The 20,727-nt window shown below is 41.0% G+C and overlaps 1 protein-coding gene across 12 annotated transcripts in view; it reads right to left on the reverse strand.

The window, feature by feature from the left end:
- Positions 1 to 4,640: 4,640 nt before the first annotated feature.
- LOC310900947 (carbohydrate sulfotransferase 8-like) overlaps positions 4,641 to 20,727 on the reverse strand; it is a 48,444-nt gene continuing 32,357 nt past the window's right edge. For 4 of the 12 annotated variants that reach the window (XM_083839700.1, XM_083839709.1, XM_083839710.1 and 1 more), the window contains exons 2-6: positions 14,798 to 14,892; positions 14,491 to 14,568; positions 12,472 to 12,582; positions 9,361 to 9,508; positions 4,641 to 8,928 (exon numbers count right to left, since the gene is read on the reverse strand). In XM_083839700.1, the coding sequence (XP_083695826.1) occupies positions 8,078 to 8,928; positions 9,361 to 9,454 (945 nt within the window). In that variant the 5' untranslated portion in view covers positions 9,455 to 9,508; positions 12,472 to 12,582; positions 14,491 to 14,568; positions 14,798 to 14,892 and the 3' untranslated portion in view covers positions 4,641 to 8,077. Of the gene's footprint in view, positions 8,929 to 9,360; positions 9,509 to 11,168; positions 11,337 to 12,471; positions 12,583 to 14,490; positions 14,569 to 14,797; positions 14,893 to 18,656; positions 18,787 to 19,342; positions 20,726 to 20,727 lie in introns of those variants that run through there. The other 8 variants (XM_083839707.1, XM_083839706.1, XM_083839705.1 and 5 more) reach the window with 6 other exon arrangements.

Genomic DNA, 20,727 nt, shown 5'->3' on the forward strand with positions numbered 1-20,727 from the left:
GTGTGCACTGAAAAACATTGAACCATGTTGTTGTTAGAGTTTAATGAAGGAGCTGATAAGTCTAACTCATAATGCCACATTTTCCTGCCCACTTGCAGGAACCTGCACTTGCAGGAAAATGAGAGAGAGAGAGAGAGAGAAAGACAGCTTGCACTTTGGAAGAAGCTAAGTGCTGTACAGAAACAAGTTCTTGCTGGAGTGGGACGAGCTAATTTCCAGTGTCACAAGTTGGGAAGCCTTACTTTTGTTAGGGAGGAAGGTTTGTGGCAAATTGATGAACAAAGTACTGGGACAAGAAAACCACTTGTGGCCAAGATGGAACTGAATTCTTGTTCCAAAGAAAGAGGGAGAGAATCAGAAGGAGAGGAGGAGAGAAGTAGAACAGGCATGAGAATCTTGAGATACAAGACTTCAGGTTAAAAAAAAGGATTGAAACACACGAGACATCATGTACCTCTTCAGATATTTCACTCTTGCCTAGCCCATACGTCACCGCCAGATGGCCCCATATGAACTTGGATGAATAATTGGTTACTAGCTTCAAAGACCTATGGGTGTTTGAATCTGTGTAATTTCCAAGGCTACTAGGTAACAAAACAAACAAACAAACAAACAAAAACAACTCCCAAAGTGCAACTACATGAAGCTGAAGAGTTTGAGCAGCTCCAGGTTCAAAAGCTTGGATTAGAATACAGGTGTCAAGTTCTGGGATGTTTGGATGCAGGACCATGGTTCAGTCTTATAAACACAAGAGGTGATGCAATAGTGTAGTGATAATGATAAATTCACAGTTCAAATGGGAATATAATATTGGACATACCTGATTTCATTCTTTCAATCTATGCGGCACTTGTAAGGTCATAGGATTGCAAGCAGCTTTTGGTATCATACTTCAGGAGATGGAGAACACCTGGAACTGGAGAGGATTCAAATGAGAACAGCAAAGATGAACAAAAGTTTTGTGAAACACAGCCAAGGTGCAAAGCCTGAGAAAAATGGTTTGCTAAGCTATTGAAAAATAGCTTTGTTGGCCAGCTGTAGGAAGCCACTGGTATTGGTGGCAGGACCCTGAATTAAAATCAAGAACTTCAACAGGCGGCTAGGACACAGGTGCCATAAACCAGCAAAGGACAGCTAATGAATCCTGGCAAGGTGGACTCCTGAGGTCAACTTCAGGCTCACTTTCTACAACTTCTAGGAGTTTCCTTTGCAGAAAGATTCAGGGGAGCTAACAATTACACATATCAGTGGAAAAGCACTGAATGCTGATTTCAACACCTGAAGAAATCTCAACAAAATTCTTTCTAGAAGAAGATAATGTGCAGTGTATCTGGCATCCAAGGCCTTTTGACATCTGTCATTTGACAGATGAATATAAACTTAATTATAGGGCAGAATTTAAGAGAATTCAAGAGACCTTGACAAGCCAGGCTTTGCTGAAATCAGCCCCACCTCAAGGTGACCCATAGCACAGTGCCAGGCTGCAGTCCCTAGCTTTCTGGTTCCAAACTCTTCATTTCTGCTCCTCACTGGTGTCCAAAGATTCTTGCACACTTCAGTAAGAGGACTGATTCTACTCAGACTTCTCAGTGCTGCTCCAAAAGACAGAAGGAGCTTTAAAACTCATAAAAGCCAACACATATTAGAAAATAAATTAGGAAAAAAAATAAAGCAAAGCAAAGAGGAATTTCAATATATGGTCTTTACTAAGACATCAAGATTTCATATAAAGAATTTATAGACCAGCTTACAAACAAAATAAGTAGTTAACAAAGCTATTTCATAGAAAGTTATTTATTTATACTATTATAACTTTAGAAATACTAAATGTTCTCATCAACTCCTAAACCTGTGGTTTGCAGAACGTGAAGGCAAAACCTTTTTCAGTTAGACACAAACAACACCAAAAAAGCTGAGTGGAATGAAAAGCTTTGGCAGAGGCTGTACTAGCTCCTAACACGTAGCACTGGTCAGCTGCCAGCAGGGAGACGGGGCACTCCTGAGAGTCACGCGGCGTGTAAACAAGAGCAACGGGAACTTCTGGAGCAAATCCAAATTCTGATGGGGTGTACAGCTCAATGGGTGTCTGGCTCTGCACAGCAATGAAGAATACCACTACCTATAAAAGCATCGTTACGACCCTTTGTTTAAGAACAGAAAACCTGTAGGGCTCTACTTGTAGCAACAGTTACTATGCAGCAATGCAAAAACAAAGAAGCCCAAACCATAATCTCATTTGTCCAGATAAGAACCTAATGGACAAACTCAGAAAATGGCCTTCAGCGCTGCATATGTTTCAGTTACTAAGCCATACCAAAAATTGTCAGGATAATAATGTGCTTATATTAATTAGATTGATTTTTTTCCTTGCTTTTCTTACATACGCTGTTTTCCTAGAACAAGATGGACCCGGAATCATTTTTTAATGGCCAGTTGTCAGGTGAATTCTCTCCCTGCTTTACTACTTTGCTTTTCCATGCCTAACAATAGCTAGATGTGGCTCTTCAAGGGACTTCTTTACCATGTAGGGACAACTGGTGACAAGTCTTAACAAATATCTGGGGGTAAATGAAATTTAACCTGCAAGAGAATGATGGCTGCTAATGAAGGAGAGTTTCCTGTCTCTCTTGGTTTATAATTCACAGAGGCCTCTGAGACTTGATGATGTCGATGAGCCTCAAATAAGTTTTCTCTCTAAGCCACTAAACCTATCTGAGTGGAAGATTAGTCTATTTTCAGGGAAAAAAAAACGTGTCTTCAAAACTTCCTTTGCTTTATATTTACATCTCACCTTATATTAATATCTCACTTGTGGAGCAGGTGCTCAACCAACTTTCTACACAAAAAACCTTCTTACAATAGTTGCGATACATCCAGCAACCTGCACCTGGCAACAAGCCGTGCCTACGCCAGCATCTGCAGCACCTGCTTGGTGGCCCCCAACTGTGGGAACTCAGCAGGAGTCCACACATGTAAGTCAGGTGATTACTGAAGGAGGAGTCTGGGAAAAAGGGGGGACAATGCAATCAAGTGACGTGGGAGTAGGGATATTAGTCATAGGTTTGTAAGTATAAAAACTTTCCCCATACTTCTGCTAAGTCATGGAAGTATCAAGTGGAATATGCCTGCCTGGCTTCAGGTACTCATGCTAAGTTCTGCTCTGAACTCCAGCGACTGCTGAACTGTTGTACCTTTGGTGGGATACCACACACAATGTCTAAGCTTGTTAACAATATGCCTAAAAAGTGAGATAACAGAAATTTTTGAGAAAGCCCTTTCTTCTCATTAAGCGTTGGTACATCTCCAAGAGAAGCTACAGAAGGATCCTGGGGACATAATGCTACACAAAGAAGTGTGCCACTAGTCGTGAACAAAGGTGACACACACACAGGTAGTGCTGACACTGTGGTAAGCTCTGGTAAGGTTTCTTTTCATTGACCTGATCCAGTGATGCGTCACTCATTTTGGATCTGATGATTCACTGTAATTGTAATCAGTGTACTGACTGCGATTTATGAACACTTGACCTTTTCCTTTAAAAGCAATCCTTACTAGAAGCAGCATTGTAACCGTACACCTGTGTACATTCAATACCCAGTCAAAACTTCCAAGAAAACTTCCTGCAATTTCTGGCACTTCCATCCAGGTAAATTCTCTGCCTGTTTTGATTTAGTTTGGTTTACATTAATTTATGTAAGCTATATAATATATATATTAATACTACAACATGATCTAGAATGTAATTCTGGGAAGGAGATGAGTGCTATGACAAGGACAAGCCAAGAAAACTGCAGATTGTAGACCTTATAGCTTTTGATGTATTAACAGTCTGAACACAAAAGTAGAATCACCTGCTAGATGTGAGCTCTGTCACCCAAGCAATGACTTGCACAGGTCGAATTTCCTGGTCTTCTCCTCGGTCAGAAGACATTTCTGTGTAACAGCAAACACTTGAAGTTTCATTGCTCATCCGTTCTTCTATAACCACCTTTTATTCTGTTGACAGCAGTCCTGCTTTGGGAAGTTCTCTAAACAAGAAACCACTAATCAAGTTGTTTTAAAACCTGTTGTTTTAAGACACATTCAAAACTGTATGAAAATTTAAGACTACTAATGGCAGAATTATCACTTTTTTGTTTATTTATTTAAGTGAAGGAAACGTCTGTTTGAGGGAACAACTGGTGAAATGATCTTCCTTACTGACATACATTGATCAACTCTTGGATCTGTTATACCTCCACAAAGAAGGTACGATGTCAGGTTTGTGAATATTTAACCTGAGAGGGCATATGTGTGGATATCTATGAGAAGGGGGAAGTTCTCTCATATTTCCTCACCGTGAATAGGAAGACTTGTAAGACAGCAGCAAGTTTGACTTCGCAAGATTTTTTGCTTCTCCTTCTTTCGCAGCTTAGCTTCATCTTTTATCCAAGCTGGAACATTCATTAATCCTTGCTAATTCTTTCAACTCTTTAAAATTCCTTTGAGACAGCTTTATATTAATGTACTGAAGCAGAGCCAAGTGACTTTGTGTTTATTGTTGTCTAATAGCTTGTGGTCTACGTTATGATTTGATGGAACAGTCCTAAGCATTTCTTTTAAACAGATGTTACTGAGAAGGATGAACAAATACATTAATGTGTTAACTCACTACAGTTTATTATAGTAATTAGAAATAAAACATAGCAATGGTTATAATATAATGGCAAATATAATAAATCAGAAGATGAATTTTGGCATCCCCCCACCCTTTCTAGTCCACTCTGGAGCCTGAGCCCCTCTCTTTGTCATGCCACCTCCGTCCTTGCTCCCAGCTGTGAACACCCACCTTCCTGCAGGAAAATATCACCCAGTGTTAGCACCCAAATGAAAGAAGCTTCCCAGAGGTTCTTCTCTAGGCAAAGGCTGGAGAGAGGCCAGCTCAGCTCAGAGCCTCTAGTCTGGATAATACACTTGTAGGGAGGAGAGTACAGAAAAATGTCTCTCCCAGGTTATCAGGAGGTAATTGTCTTCTCACTTCCACCATGAAGTTTAGAAGTGTCTTGTAGTTCTTGCAGGCTAATTAGGATAAGGTCCAGAGCTTTTGTCAGCTTTTATCACGTTGCAATATTAAGGATGAAATAATGGTAAGTTCTTTCATCGGAGAACTTACAAAGCTGCTTAGTGAAACGAGCTTTGTGGTTCACTTGGGGACTAGACAAGGTGGCATAGTCTCCACTGATAGCATATAACAAGTCACCACTGTTTTTGTTAATTCTGGAACATTGCAGAGCTCTTTTGTATTCTGCACTGCAGCTCTTAGGGTGGGAAGATGTGAATTATCAAGCTCACAGAACTGGGTTGAACATGAAAAGATGCTTGCAGGAGAATGTTATAAGAGCCTTTATAAGGTGAAAACCAAGCGCTTTTTTCTCTATTTTTTTCAACAGATAAACTAGTATTCCCATTTTGTTAGCATTGGTAATAACACAACCTATACTTCTTGTATGCTACTACTTTCTAAAACATCTGATGTTGCATGCATATGTCCTTCACATTTTTTCCTTTGGTGTTGAGAATCTCACCAGCTAAACAGCATTACAGCAGCCAGTGGTTCATGGAAGTGTGCTGCGTACAGTTTCCTATAGGTAAATGTGAAGTCTGAAAGTCTGCCATGAATAACTACAGAGGTTTTTCCTGTATCAATAGATAGCCTTCTGTTACTGACAGAATATCAGTGTTTGTGATGAATGAATTAGCCATCAATTTTCTGTCACCACTGCAGGAAGAATATGTGATCCTGTGTGAAAGAGAAAATAAGAATAGAAAGCCACTCACACGTAACAGCAAGAAACTGGTGGGGAATGTTAACACTAGAGTACTGACAAGTAAAGACACATGTCAAACATGGTCAATATCACTTCTTCAGACCTTTCCTAGTCTGGCTGATGGTGCCAGAAAATTAAAGAACCTTTGCTGAAGCTTACAGCTCCAGAGGGATCTATTATACAGAAGCAAGTTATCAAGCAAATCTTATTCTTCCTCTTCTTCTTCTGTATGATCTCACAAAAGATAGAAGAAGCACATAGCTGCAGATGGCACTGATTCTAATTCAGGAAAGAGACAGAGACAACATTCCTCTGCATGGCCTTCATTTTGATGGGAATCATTTCCAGCTTCCTCTGCCTCAGCTCAAGTTTAAAAAAAAAAAATCCATGTGGAGCACAGGGTTTCCAGGGAGGCATGAGCAATCCAGTGTTGGCGGACAGAACAACTGTGGGAACACCAAATATGGTGATCTAGAACGATGAATCACTCTGAAGAAAATCACAAGCTGTTTTAAAAAATTAATAATTAAATAATAATAATAATAATTTGCTGTGTTTGCTTGGTCTTTTCATTTTGGATCCCTTCCTGTCTCATTTATGGAATACTCATCTACGCAAGAGTTGCCAGATGTACTGAAAGGTAAACCTAGCTTCATGTACCATTTGCCATCGAGGAGGGAAGCACACAGCTTCTTCTGGCTCCGCCTGTAACCATGGTCTCACTCTTTCCAGCTGATGGTGATATATCACTTCTTCTTCCCTCTGGGGTAGATCTTCCCTGAATCCTACTGTGTACACAGGAAGCTTTCCCTGCAATCCTCTGACTCAAATTCCATTTCATCCAATTTCCCCAATCTCTTTTTCTCTGTTCTTTGACCATGCTGCTGGTAGGAATGGCTATACAGGTAGTTGGCTGCAATGCAATTAAAATATTTTTGTCCTCATCCTTTTCTATGTAATGAGAAGCTGTGAGCCAACTCTGGATCCAGGACTAGCCTGCCAGCCTTGTGCTTTGCAGGTACAGCTGATAGGACTTAGCTGCATTTGACAATGGGATTTGAGAGACAGCAAGTTAGCTCCTGAGAGACTGACATCCCCTAAAGGTGGTGTTAATATTAATGGATAGTTTCTAAAAACTGCTACAATTAAAATGGTAGTAAATACTTTTCAATGGCACCAGGCAATATATTATTTTTAAAAAAAGGGGGGCAAAACTACTTAACATTGTGGCAATTATAGACTCGTCTGTGATCTAAAACCAAAGCCACCTAAGAATAGAAGAGAAGGATTATGGTTTGAATGGCTTCTCCCACATGCTTCATTGCTCCCCTCACCATAATTTTGCAATTAATTTGCATTCATCCTCTTGTGAGGTGAGAAAACAACAGGTAGAACAAATTTATTACCTGAGGTTACTCACTTCCACCTAAGTACCACACTCAGGTAAGTCCCCAAGGCTCCTGGCAATCAGCAGGCACAAATGGGAAAAGCCCAAACCAGTCAGTCAGTTGTAAGTGCTTTTGGCGAACAGGAAAGAGCCACATTTCCACTACGATTTTAGAACCTGCACCATACCCATTGTGCAGTCTAGAAGATACGTCTAATTACTTCTCTAAGAAAGATATTTTTTGAGAACTTCCCTCTTCGATCAGACCACAATGCTTACAAAGGTAGTAAAAAGAACCAGAAAATTTTGGAGAGACCTAAGGGAAACCCTGGCTGCATTGCTGCTAACTATGCTTGCTTGAGGGAAGAGGCTGGTGAGCTGTGATGAGAGAACTGCCAGAGAGGAATGTGATCAGGCATTAAGTTCTGTGTAATGCAGCTCCAAACATTTGAAGTTATTTGTTTCTTTCCTACAGGATTCATGTTTGAGGCTTTTACAGACAAAGAGTGGTTTGATGATAAATCAGATTATATATTGCTTTATATGTCTTTTTCTAATAAAAAATTTAAATCATGTATATAAAAATGATGATGTAAATTTCTCATTGTGAAAAATAACTTTCTTCATTCTTCTCCTTTCTCTTACCAACATACCAAAGTCTATCATTTATAAGCAGTCTTCATGAAGCAAACATATCCCAATAATGATCAACAGAGAGAAAATCTCTTCATATAGGTGAATCACTGTACTACGGATCATGGCAGGGATTTGTTACAAGAGCGCTTAGGATGAATAAAACAGCAGTAAACCCATCTATCAAGTACCTGTGAGGACAAGTTCAGCCCATTTTGTACAAATGAAAATGTTTTTTGTTTAACCTACATTAGCTTTTCAGAGAAAAATAATCCTCATATTTCATAGTATAGTTAAACAAGAGAAAATCCATTTCGTACAATTTTTTGATCTTCTCAATTTGTTCTGAGCTCAGCTGTCTGAGGTATTCCAAGGTGATATCACCATAAGTTCGTTTCTCTGAGCCATACCTCTTCAGGCTGGGGTACTGCAGGCTCTCTGGTGCACCAATTGCCTTCAGAACGTGCTCAGAATCTAACCCAAGAGTTTCATACTTGCCCAGAATATCATAGTGAATGTTGCAAGGATCACAGAGAAGAAACATTGGTTTCCAGTGAATGTCAAGAGTATTCATTGGTTTTGCTATAATGAAGCTGACAAACTCCTGGAAACTCACTTTTTCAGAAGAATTTTTGTTTTTCCTGAACATTGCCCTAATCTCATTAGCAACAGTGGTACTATAGTATGGCTCAGAGTGCAGAAGCTTGTCTCTGTAAGCTGAAACCAGCCGTTCCAAGGGATGTCTGGTGAACATCACTTTGGTGTAATTGTTCAGAAATTCCTCTTGTACAGGGGGAGGGTAAGCAGCCAGCCTTTTGATCAGTGAGGTCTGGTGGATATGGTCATGCTCAATTTCAGAAGCTTCCACTTCCAAGCCTGCTTGGAGAATGAAAATGATTCTCTTCCAGTTGGAGCAGCCTACCTTGGGCACCTCACAGTAGGTAAGTTTATGTTTGTGCTCCACAAAGAGCTGGCTTGCTACACGAGAATCCAATTTGCTTCTTAGTTTAAGAAGGTTGTTCTTCTGGCAGACAGAAGCCAGTGTGTTTTTGCGATCATTTTGAATTGACAGCCAGTCTTCAGTGGGAACACGAAAAGAATCTGCAACCAAGGAAGAAATTTAAACTGTTTGTGTGAAACAGATTTAGATAATTCTCTTTCTCTTTGTGATGACAAAAGAACTCAAACTATCTCCCTGCATGCCAAAACAAATAAGTATTTTTTGTTTCCTGTCTCCTGACTACTGCAGCAAAAATGCAACAAACCGTCCTGCTTAGTGAAAAGTTCTTCAAAATGAAAACTGTCAACATTAGCAATATTATTCTAAGAATGGTGGATGTTCAAACACTTGTATTATCAAATGCTTTTTGTAGTACTCTTCTCCCAGTACATTACTAAGACAGCCACCACAGTGACAAAGCCTTTAATATTTTAACAGTTTTTCTTACCTGGGCATCGCAGCTACTTTCTAACACATTTAAGAAGGGTGGAAGTGGTTTTAGAAATGGTTAAGTTCATAAATTCTTTACTCACCCATTAGATTTTTTTGTCTCGTGGAGAAAAATCCAAAAATAATTATCCCAAAAATAAAATTTGAGAGGAGGAAAACTAATGCCTTCTGGTTCATATTCTTTTCAAATGATGGAGGGCGATGTAATCTCTAAACTGGAAATCTGCCTTTCTGTCAACAAGGAAATAAAATACATATTTTGTATGACATAAAAAAGATGATGTGATATTTTCTTACAGAACTTAAGGCAGCAGAAGGACCTTTATGCCCTACTAAAGCACTCTTTGCTAACATGTAAACATTCTCTAAAGAAAAAGACTCACATTTACACAGTTAAACCTAATAAACAAATAGCATGACCATTTAAAATTATTAAAAAGAGTTCCTCCTTTCTCAGAACAATGGACTGTGCATGAGGAAGTACTCCTCACTTCTCATGACTTAAAGCTGGTGTTCCCATTAAGTAAACTCATCTACCCCTTCACACTGTGCAAAAGTAATAAAATCATTTAGAATTAGAAATGTTATTTTTTTAAAAACCTTGCTTGTTAGTCTGGGAGTACAGTTTTCTGGAACCTGAAACAGGCCTAACTGCAAATCTAAGGACGAGAGTCTTCCCCTCCTCTTCGCTGAAGCTTCCAATGCATAAAAATAAATCAATATTCAGTGCAGCAGAAACTCTTTCTACATTCCAGCAGAGAATTCTAACTACTAACAATTGATTAATTCTCTCATTCTCTCTCTCCTAAAGAGACTGCAGAGTATGCATGTGCTGCTGCTGCTGCTGCAGCAGAAGTCCCCCAAAATGGTGCATCATGGCAGGAAGTATGTAGAAGGAGGGAAGGCCAATGCAGTGCAACACTCAATGTATTCCCTCTACTCTACTGATTTGTTACATCCCCAAGTACTTCCTGGAGATAGAGCTCTCTAAATTTCTCCATGCAGTCTTACTGTGTTGCTCCCTTAGGAATCTCTTCATTAGCATGCTTTTAATTATTTTTTATTTGAAGTAGCAAAAATAAGTGCAAAACCGTAACTGCTTGCAAACTTGACTTTCCATTTCTGTCCCATAAGGAGTGCATCATAAAAAAGTCAAGTAACATTGTCTTCTTTTTTTCTTTTGGTTTTTTTTTTTTAACTTTCGATTTAGGTGGCCGGGGGGGCCGGCGGCATCCTGGCCTGTATAGGAAGCAGTGTGGCCAGCGGGTCGAGGGAGGTGATTGTGCCCCTGTACTCGGCTCTGGTGGGGCCGTGCCTCGAGTGCTGTGTTCAGTTCTGGGCCCCTCGCTACAGGAGGGACATGGACGTGCTCGAGCGAGTCCAGAGAGGGGCGGCCAAGCTGGTGAGGGGTCTGGAGAACAGGTCTTGCGGGGAGCGGCTGGGGGAGCTGGGCTTGTTCGGCCTGGAGAAGAGGAGGCTCAGGGGCGACCTCATCGCTCTCTACGGTTACCTGAGGGGAGGCTGTGGAGAGGTGGGGGTTGGTCTATTCTCCCACGTGCCTAGTGACAAGACGAGGGGGAGTGGGCTAGAGTTGCGACGGGGGAGTTTTAGGTTGGATGTTAGGAAGTACTTCTTTACCGAAGGGGTTATTAGGCATTGGAGCGGGCTGCCCAGGGAGGTGGTGGAGTCACCGTCCCTGGAGGTCTTTAAAAGACGTTTAGATGTAGAGCTTGGGGATATGGTTTAGTGGAGTACTTAGTGTTAGGTCGGAGGTTGGACTCGATGATCTTGAGGTCTCTTCCAACCTAGAGAAATCTGTGAATCTGTGAATCTGTGAATCTGTGATTTTTTTTACCCTGAAGCTGCTGGCAATAAAAACAATAATCCTCACCTGATTTCTTGAGGCTATGACTTCAGGTCTTTTTGTTTTACAAAGATGCAGCAGGACCACTCTGGAAGTTATTTGGGGTCCCCCCTGCAGTGTTGATGTACATAAACCCCAGCTGCCAAAATGGAAATGGGTTTCCTGTGTGCTCCGAGACAGCAGTAGGCTCATCTACTAGTGGTATAATAGTAGACTGTTATAGCACTGAAAATGCACTTGCACACAAAGACTCTTTCAGGGCTGAGGGGTGATTATTGTATCACACATCAATATCAGCATTATTTTCAGACTCATACAGTTAGCAGCATTACTAATCATTAATTCTCTCTTAGTGTAAGCATGACCTTAGAAATGAAGAAGGATAACTGTTCACTATCTCCAACCTCTACACATCAACATGAACAAATCTGCAGTTGCATATTTTAACTATATACTTGTGTCTGCGTTAAACTGTTACAATATTCATTCAAATGAACACAGTATTTTTACACACTACGGCATTTAGCCAATATTTTTGCATTTTCTTATCTGCAAAAGACCATTGTGTAGACAATAAGAAAATGTAGGTGTTGATCTTTGACCTTTTCTTCACTGTATGTCATTTCTCCCTTTACCATGTGATCTTGTGATCTACTGATTTCTTGTGTATCGAGCACTCTTTTCAAAGCCTGCTGAAGTCAGTCAGATTGGTCATTGATCTTACCAGGTCCAAGACAGAGTGATCTTTTTTTTTTTTTCCCCCAGAAGTGGTTTAAAGACCACATCTACAATTTCACACCATGTAGCAACTAAAATAAATTAGACTAAATAATTCTGTACAAGGACTCCTTAGAGTATGCTTAGGAGAAAAAGGTTGGGCTTTTGTTACCTGATATACTGTCACCTCAGGGTAGTTGTTATCATACCTGTCTCAGGAATCAGAAAATTTACCATATTTAGATATTTTTATCATGTATAGATGTTAAACAACAGTTATAGAATATAGGATCTGCCAGAAGACACATTTCATGTTGAAACATGTCAGTGAGTTACCAGAGGCAAATGGAAGAGCGCGACCTCCTTGATGCAAGAAGCTCGTCAAACACAGTAGACAACTCCTCTAAGACATTTCAGCATATTTGTACAAGCAAAAGAATCCTTATTTAGGAGAATGGCCAGACAATAAGGATGAATAGAATGAGCTCCGAAGTGACAGACTAAATCTGTCTGGACCACTTGGAAATCTTCAAAATGCAGACTGGCTGTAACAGCTATCATGCTCCATCAAGAAGTGAGTGAGGACAATGTGACAATTCAGAGAAGCTGCTACCTGAAGGTGAAGTCCAAAGGTTACTTCTCAAAGTGTTTTCTGATGGAAGATCCCAGTATGGGGTTCTGTGTAACACAAGGTCTTCAATGATGTAAAACATCTAAGGACAACCTGAGGTATAACAAGGAAAGAAAATTATAAGAACCATTTTGTCAGAAGAGGGATAAATAACCTGACAATTAAAAAGGGAAAAAAAAAAAAGAAAACCTTTGTGATGCTTTCACGGTGTCAGTAGATCTGATGAACTTTTTCTCCTATTACTTCACTTAACGTCTTTTACAATTATTTGCAGTTGTAAGAGGAAGTGAATAAATACTTTTGTTTGCATTTTACCTCATCCTGCCTTGTATTAAGTGTAAATGGGTAATTACAAGGCATTCCTCAGCCAAGGTGTGGTGAATATATCAACACAACATCTTTGTAACAAATACTCTAGTTTTGCTGTACCCAAAGGGTAGCAGGATGGGCTACCAAAGGCAAGGTAGAAAGATAGTACCATAGGCCTCAAAAAAAGGTAGAAATGTCTTCTAACTGAACATTAACAACAAGAAGTCAGAGATCTAAATGCCTCTTTGGAGCTAACATATCCCAGATGAGATGAGAGTATACTTAAAAACAAATACAGGGCATTAACCTGGTTTGTCCTTGTTACACGTTGTAGTGTTTTTTTTAATTTTGTTTTTAATGAAAAGCATAACATTTTATATATAGATAATAGACAGAAAATAGCTAACAGTCCTACACGGCACAGTTGGTTTTTGCTTGTTCTTCAGATCACATCATTATAAGTCACCATACATAGCTAGCTACTGCTTACTGTTTTCAGCTCTGCATGTCTTACTGGAGTCTGCAGATTTCATCAGAATTTTAATTTATTTTTTTTCTTGGACATTAATAAAGTGTAAACAAGGTAGTAAGGGGAATGATCCTCAGAACCATTTCATGTAAAACCCTTTCAGAAGCATTTCTATCAGGTTATGAGATTGAGGCCTGTCAGCTAACCAGCATTTAATTCCTTCCACACGCATCCAGCTAACTTATCACTTTGTAGCTTAGCCAAAACATGCTGCCAAATCAAACACTTTATACAATTCTAAGTCTACTATAACAATTTCATCACCTTAAACAACCAAAATAAACAAAAATGATAAGCCAGTTTGCACAACACAAAGTCTTTACGAGAGCACAACCAGAGGAATTGCTCAAGCCAAGAGTGGTAGCATATGGGGAACAGATTACTGTAGAAAGCAGCGTTAATCATGTCATGTGCATGTAGGACAAGAAAAAGGCCTGAAGCCTATAATCATATGCGTATTCGACAGAGCATATCACACACAGGTTGAAGTTCTTCCTCCTGCCTCACAGGCTTATTCCTAGGTACAAGCACTGAAGGAGTAGATTGTTGCCTCTAACAGGTATCAGTGGTATCCCATCTTGTCCTTGTACTGTTAAAACAGTGATACATAATATCATTCCCTAATTCTTCTCCTGGAACTGTGGAACCATTTTAATTGAAAAATCTGCAGTTTTGAAAGTTGAAGGGTTTTTTAAGTCTTAAAAAAAAAAAGTCTGAAAAACAGCATTGTGGTACTTTTAGAAACAACTAGAAGTCCTATAATTGGAAATACTGCATAACATTAAGTCAATATGTATGGCACCAATTACCCAAGTATAGAAATACACCCATGCAAATATTTGTGTGTGCATGTATATATATATGTGTGTATTTTTAAACTATATGTATGTTTATATGTATATATATATACACACATATATACATATAGCTCAGGAACCCATTAATATCAGTTACACTGGCGTATTATTTGCTCCAAGTAAACCAACTAAGTAGGTTGATAAGTCTCCTGGTGATAAACTTACAAAGGTGTGTCTCAAGACACCTTTTTGGCAAAGGCAGACCTTGGTCACAGCTGAGCATATGTGTGAGCGTCTGCACTCTCCCCAGTGTAATGATAAATTGGACTTTACAGATTAAAAGAATGAAATGGCAACAATACTTACGTGTGTTCCTGATACATTTGAAGCCAGAGGTGAAAAAAGGTACCAGTAAGGCAGCCCCGTGGAAGGCAGGGAAAATCTCTGTAAACAGATAACATTCTCAGTAGCTGGGCCACATTCTCTACTTAAACTCTGTTAATCCCTTCAAAAAGACAACTGTAAATATATGCATACCAATACATATGTGGTTACATAGCAGGTGAGGAGGGGATGACGTGTAGAAACCCCCTGAACAGCTAGTATAAAAAATGAACAGGAAAAACAAGTTCTGAGCATACTGTTTTAACATGGTGAAATGCCACTTGCTTACCCAAATTCACAGGCTCCCCATTCCCATCGAACTAATTATGGATGGACAGACTGGAAGGAGAGGCCAGCAACTGGAGTCTCAGCAAGTAGGCTTCCCTGCTCCATGAAGAGGAAAATAATTAGTGGATTAGAAACTTTCAGCAGGCGGCAGATAGCCAAGGGCTCATTGCATGAAGATCAACATGATCTGGGTCATTTTGCTGACAAGAGTCAGGGTCTGGCATTATCTCACTTGCAGCAGCAAGGGCTGAAAGGTGTTACAATCCTAGAATATCCCAAGTTGGAAGGGGCCTACAAAGGAGCACCAGGTCCAATTCCTGGCTTCATACAGGACCACCCTCAAATCAAAACATTTATGAAAGTGTTGTACAAACACTTCTTAAACTCCAGCAGGCTCGGTGCCATGACCACATCCCTTGGGGAGTCTGTTCCAGTGCCCAACCACCCTCCCGGTAAAGAACCTTTCCCTAACACCCAGCCTGACCCTCCCCTGTCCCAGCCCCATGCCGTTCCCTCAGGTCCTGTCGCTGTCCCCAGAGAGCAGAGCTCAGCGCCTGCCCCTCCGCTCCCCTCGTGAGGAAGCTGCAGGCCTGCTCTGCTCTGGGCTGAACAAACCAAGTGACATACATCTTCCCCTCTACACCCTTTGCCATCTTTATTGCTCTCCTTTGGACAATATCTAATAGCTTTAGGTTTTTCTTATTGTGACACCTAAAACTTTACACAGTACTCGAGTTGAGGCTCTACCAGCACAGAGCAGAGTGGGACGATCCCTTCCCCTGACCAACTAGCAATGCTGCATGCTCTTGCTACACCCCAGGATACTGCTGGCCCTTTTGGCAGCCAGGGCACACTTCTGACTGATATTCAACTTGCCATTGACCAGAAACCCCAGATCCCTTTCCATGGGGCTGTTTTCTAGCCTCTTGTCCCCCAGCCTGTAGGCATATCCAAGAATTGCACCATCTCAGGTGCAGAAGCCAGCACTTGCTTGTGTTATGTGAGAACAGATATAAGCTCAGTGTGGGGAGCAACATAGGACCTGGACTGGGGACTACTGAGGAAGAGTCTGACAGGGAAATCCTACAGAGAAGCACATTTCACTGAAGTGAGGCATTTAATTCACCACTGTGGTCATCTCAGACTTCCATTACCGCACCAGGTTTCTTTCTGGCCTCAGGAACTGTAGTGCTACCTTCCTCACAGCCAGCATTAAATTGTTCATTATTCTCATTATGTCACCATTTTATGTCTATCTTCTAGCTTCTTCTCCATTTCATCCCATGAAATCTGCCTGTCATCTGCCCATCTTGCCTTCCAAGGCTTTTCTTTACTTGTAATTTCTCATGCAGTATTAAAAGCTCAACTTTAACTTCTAATCAGTCATAGTGCTAGCCCCTGCTAAAGATCAGATAACTTCTGCTATTTCCCCTTCAACCTTCCCTCTTTAGAAGGAGTTTCTGAAGCGACTACAAATCTAGAGTATTTTTCACCTAAAATCACTCCTTAAAATTCTGCTTTTCTGAGATGCCAACACCAGTCAGGCTGCCAGTGTGCTAAGACTATTACCAACCGGCACACAAAAGAGCAAGTGAAAAGAAGAGCCATTTGGGGGATGAAAAGAACCAAAGCAAGGAGAGAAAAAGAGGACATGGAAAAAGGCAGCACAGTCTGACAGAAAACTCCCAGAGAGGCAGGGAACTGTAACCTGAGGACGAGCGGAGGAGCTGGGGCCATGGGAAATAGAAACACAGTGTAACCTGCTCATATGATGCTGTGGGAAAGGAAGGCTGAGAAAAGGAGTGGATGAGACAAAAAGAATAATTCAGTGAAGATTCAGAATAAATACAAGGAAATGAGTACATAAAAGAATATGCAAAACAATCCAATAAATTACCATAGACTTTTAAAAAGGAATGAGTTTAAATGCATTGTGGTCATGAACACACACCTTACTGTAAACCTGAATTGTCTCTTGTTTACTTCCTGTAGTTGTATCCAGAAAGGTCACGGGGTTTTGATTTATTTATTTTTATTTATTTATTTAAGTATGGCCACTTCCCATAGATATTTCCAGTGAAGGAACAGTGAAGAATGGCTCTTTCTGTAGGATGGACAGCTGGGAGCCAGGTGCAGTAACAAGATGGCCAGCATGACAGGGCCTCTCCGGCCTGAACACATCCCCACCGCCCTTGAACAGCAAAGGCCTGGAGATGGTGGCCAGTTCAACCAAGAGACCAGATCATCAGGGCAGGCCATGGTGACATGGGTCCACAGGTGGGCCTAGGGCCGGGCAGGGCTGTGGGGAGCTGGAGCCCAGCCCTGCTGCGGCCTTGCTGGGGCAGCAGCTGACAGCCCTGGGGGGCTGACGCGGGGTCCTGGGCAGAGTGAGGGGAGGCCCGGCGGGTGGGCAGGGTTAGTCAGAGCCCCGTTTGTGCTCTCAGGCTCTGCTTCTGTTCTCTTTATGAGAAAAAATCCACTCCTTCTGTGTGGTTATATCTGGTAATGGCTCCAGGGCCTTCTTATCTAAACCGTTAATTCAAAATTTTAAACACATATCAACTGCCAGTTAAACCACTGCAATACCAGTTATGGGAGAGCAACCTCCACCACTCTTTCTCCTAGGGAATTTAGATGAGCCTAAGAAATTTGCTAAGGATGAAGAAAGGGAGAAAAGAGTACATAAGAAAAGCTTAGAATGTGGTGCACTCTTGTTTCGTGGGACACTGGACCTCAGAATCCCTCTGCTTTTCTTATATCATTAACTAAGTTTCTGGCTTCTTGCATGTCTTACAGTTCTCTCTTCTATTTATCTTGTCAATTACTGCCATTAATAGCAATGTCTTCCTTTTCATTCAGGTCTACCCACCTCTCTCCCTTCCTGCTTTTCACATCCCTGTTTAAACTTGATTCACTCTTTCCTGCTGTTTCACACGGAATAGCATAGACACAAGTTTATTCATAAGTTGCTGTTGCTTAACACATGGGCCCCAGGCAACCTCCTAGTTGCTGTTCATCTAGTTACATCCCACTTGTATTCCCTCCACTAGTATCCCTGTGCCATAACTGATGAGAGTGATGATCTCTCATCATTTTCTACTCTTCAGTGCATACAAAGTGTCTCTGCTAAAATTATTTTTCTTTTTTTGCTCCCATCTCTTCCAGCTGTGCCTGTCATTCAAGTGTAGATTCCTCACTTTCAGGTTCCAACACCATTTTGACCAAAACCATACCTCTAGTCTCATGTCCTCCAACTTTCCTTTTTGTTCCTCCTCCAAGACTCCTGTACAGGAATCATGTTCAAATCCATACACTGATGTTGTTGTGCCTACACTTTAAAAGAAGTTCTCCTGAAATAGCCTGACAAAACTGTGTATATGCATTTGTCTCTTTCTACATGAATCTAGGCCTATTTTTCCTTTCCTTTTGGGTCTCTTCTGTGTTGCAGAATAAGCTGTTTGTCAGAAACATTGTTTTAGTCTGTTTTCAAGAAACATGTTCTTACATCATACACTATGGCACATGAAGCATCAAGTACTAAGAAGTTAGGAAAAAGTAGGGTTAAAGTAGTGTGCGAGCTGAATCACAGAAAGCATAAGATGAAGTATCTGCTGGCTTTAAGCATCACAATCTTGAAACTAAAGACCTTACTTTTCAAAGTATTTAACATTACAGTACACTCTAAGTTCAAAATAGTCTTTCTGATCCAGTTACAGATATGAATGCTTAAAAGATATGCAAATCTGTTTCTGGAGCCTGCTTCGGTACTGAGAAAATGGAGAAAAGTCAATGAAAAGATAGTTGCTCCACACCACGTGGGAATATTCTGGCAGATAAACTCTCATCGTAAAACCACTTGCCTGATTCATTGCACAACTTCCCTTTTTTGCTGCAGACAGCAAGGATCCTACTGCACAGCCCTAGAGCACCTCAAGAGCACATCCATCTCCTGTGAACTGGGTGTGTCAAATTGTGTGTAATATCCTGTTTCTTTGGGGAAAAAAAAAAAAAGCATTGAAAAACTACTGAAAAAGTCTTAATGCAGCATCGTAACAACATGCACAAAAATCATTGTCAGTGGTGAATCATTTAGCTCCCTTGACCAGTCTTGTAATACTCACTCTGATAGAATAACCTGTATAGAGGTAGAAGGTTATTTTCTGAACAAACCTGGTGTTGGCAAGGGTGAGAACCAAGCTCATCAGAATTGTCTGCTGACAGCAACAAAATGGCAAGACTCAGGTGCATTGGATGCCACTGCTGGCACTGGTGCAGAGCGGTCCCTCGCACAGCTTGACCCTGCTTCTCTTGCCCTTGCCATCAGCGTGGCCTGCCTGGAGTCTTCCCCTCCCAGTACCCCCAGTGCCACCTCCTTGCACCCCACTTCCCAGCAGCCCTCCAACACTGCGTTCCCTTCCCACTGGACGTGTATTGGTGTGGGCACCAGTGCTTCTCCCTCAGCCCCCACCCCAGGTGAGGCCCCCTTCTTCCCCAGTCCCTGCTTCCAGTCCTCAAGCTTTTAACCCAGTCTCCAGCAGATCCTCACCTCCAAAAGGCATCCTTGTATCGTTTCCTGTATGTTTGCCCAGCAAATCCTGTTTTCCAGCTTCCCAGATACCCGTCAGATCTCACCCTGATGCCGGTGTTCAGTCTTCCCCATGCACGAGCCAGGTCTTTGCTGGCTCCCCCTGCCAAACTCCTCCCTTAATCTCCTCAGTCAGTCTCACAGCCCCCCACACCAACCGCAATTCTGAGCCCTGCTCATCAGATCTCTCTCTCCTTCCTCTTCCAAGCCTCCCACACAGCCCCGCTGCTGCTCCTGTATTTAGCTCATTCCAGGCTCTGCTCTCCAGCTCCTCTAGCAATTTTAGTACCTCTCAAACTACACTGACACATTTTCCTTTCCATTCCCTCCCACATCAATTTTCACACTGCTCATCAAGGCAGTTTCTTTCCACTAATTTCATTCTTCCAATCTATTTTGCCAGTGATCCTCAACACTTTCCAAAAACATCTTGCTCATGCTTGCCTTGTTATTTAAATTGGGTGGCTTACTTCTCAGTTTACTTCTCTGTGCCACCTCAATTAAGCAGAGGTTTCACTGAGAATATACAATATCCCCTTAACCTCATTTTCAAATGCTTTTTTACAAGGCCTGCAAAGTACCTGAAATTCTCAGGGGAAAGGTCACCAGAACCATTCAACGTGACCAAAAAATAAAATAAAATAAAATCGCTATTTCCAAAACAGCCTGTATAAAAACCTATAAAATATTTTTGCTGAAAGGCTTTTAAAAAATAATATGCTGAGGCAGATATTCAGCATGGAAATTTTCTGTTTAAACACTTGAAATTTGACAGAATCCTATGCAGCTGTAAACTGTATTGAAATGAGATGAATCAAGATGTATATTGCCCATAGCAAAGCCAGAAAATGAATGAGAGCCTCTCTCTCTGTTTCAGACACCAGAACCCTTGTAGCATTAACTTTTAACTGTGTGTTCAACACTCCTGTTCTTTGGAGAGCTTAAGGAATGAAAAATAGACTGCCAAAATGCCTCTGTAGATTCATTTTATCATGGTATGATTCCAAAAGCTAAATAATAATGTCCCAATTTATTTCTTGAGATTCAATGGCAATTTCTAAACACATAAATGAAAAAAAAACACCACTACCAAAAAAAAAAAACAGAGATCAAACAAATCTTCCTTTTTGAAGATTTAGCTACACTATGAGAATGAAAATGAAGGTAACATGAAAAGCTACTAACTATCCAATTTTACCAATCAGACAACCTCAGTGGAGATTACCACCACTCAGAGGAATGAAAAAATAGAAAATAAAGATTCAGAGAAAGAAAGAGCAGGCCAAAGAGACATATTAATTCCTTTTATGGCTGGGTCTGCAAAGGAAAAGCAGAAAGGTTTTATC

Source organism: Anser anser (assembly GCF_964211835.1).
Source record: "Anser anser genome assembly, chromosome: 5".
Classification (NCBI taxonomy): domain Eukaryota; kingdom Metazoa; phylum Chordata; class Aves; order Anseriformes; family Anatidae; genus Anser; species Anser anser.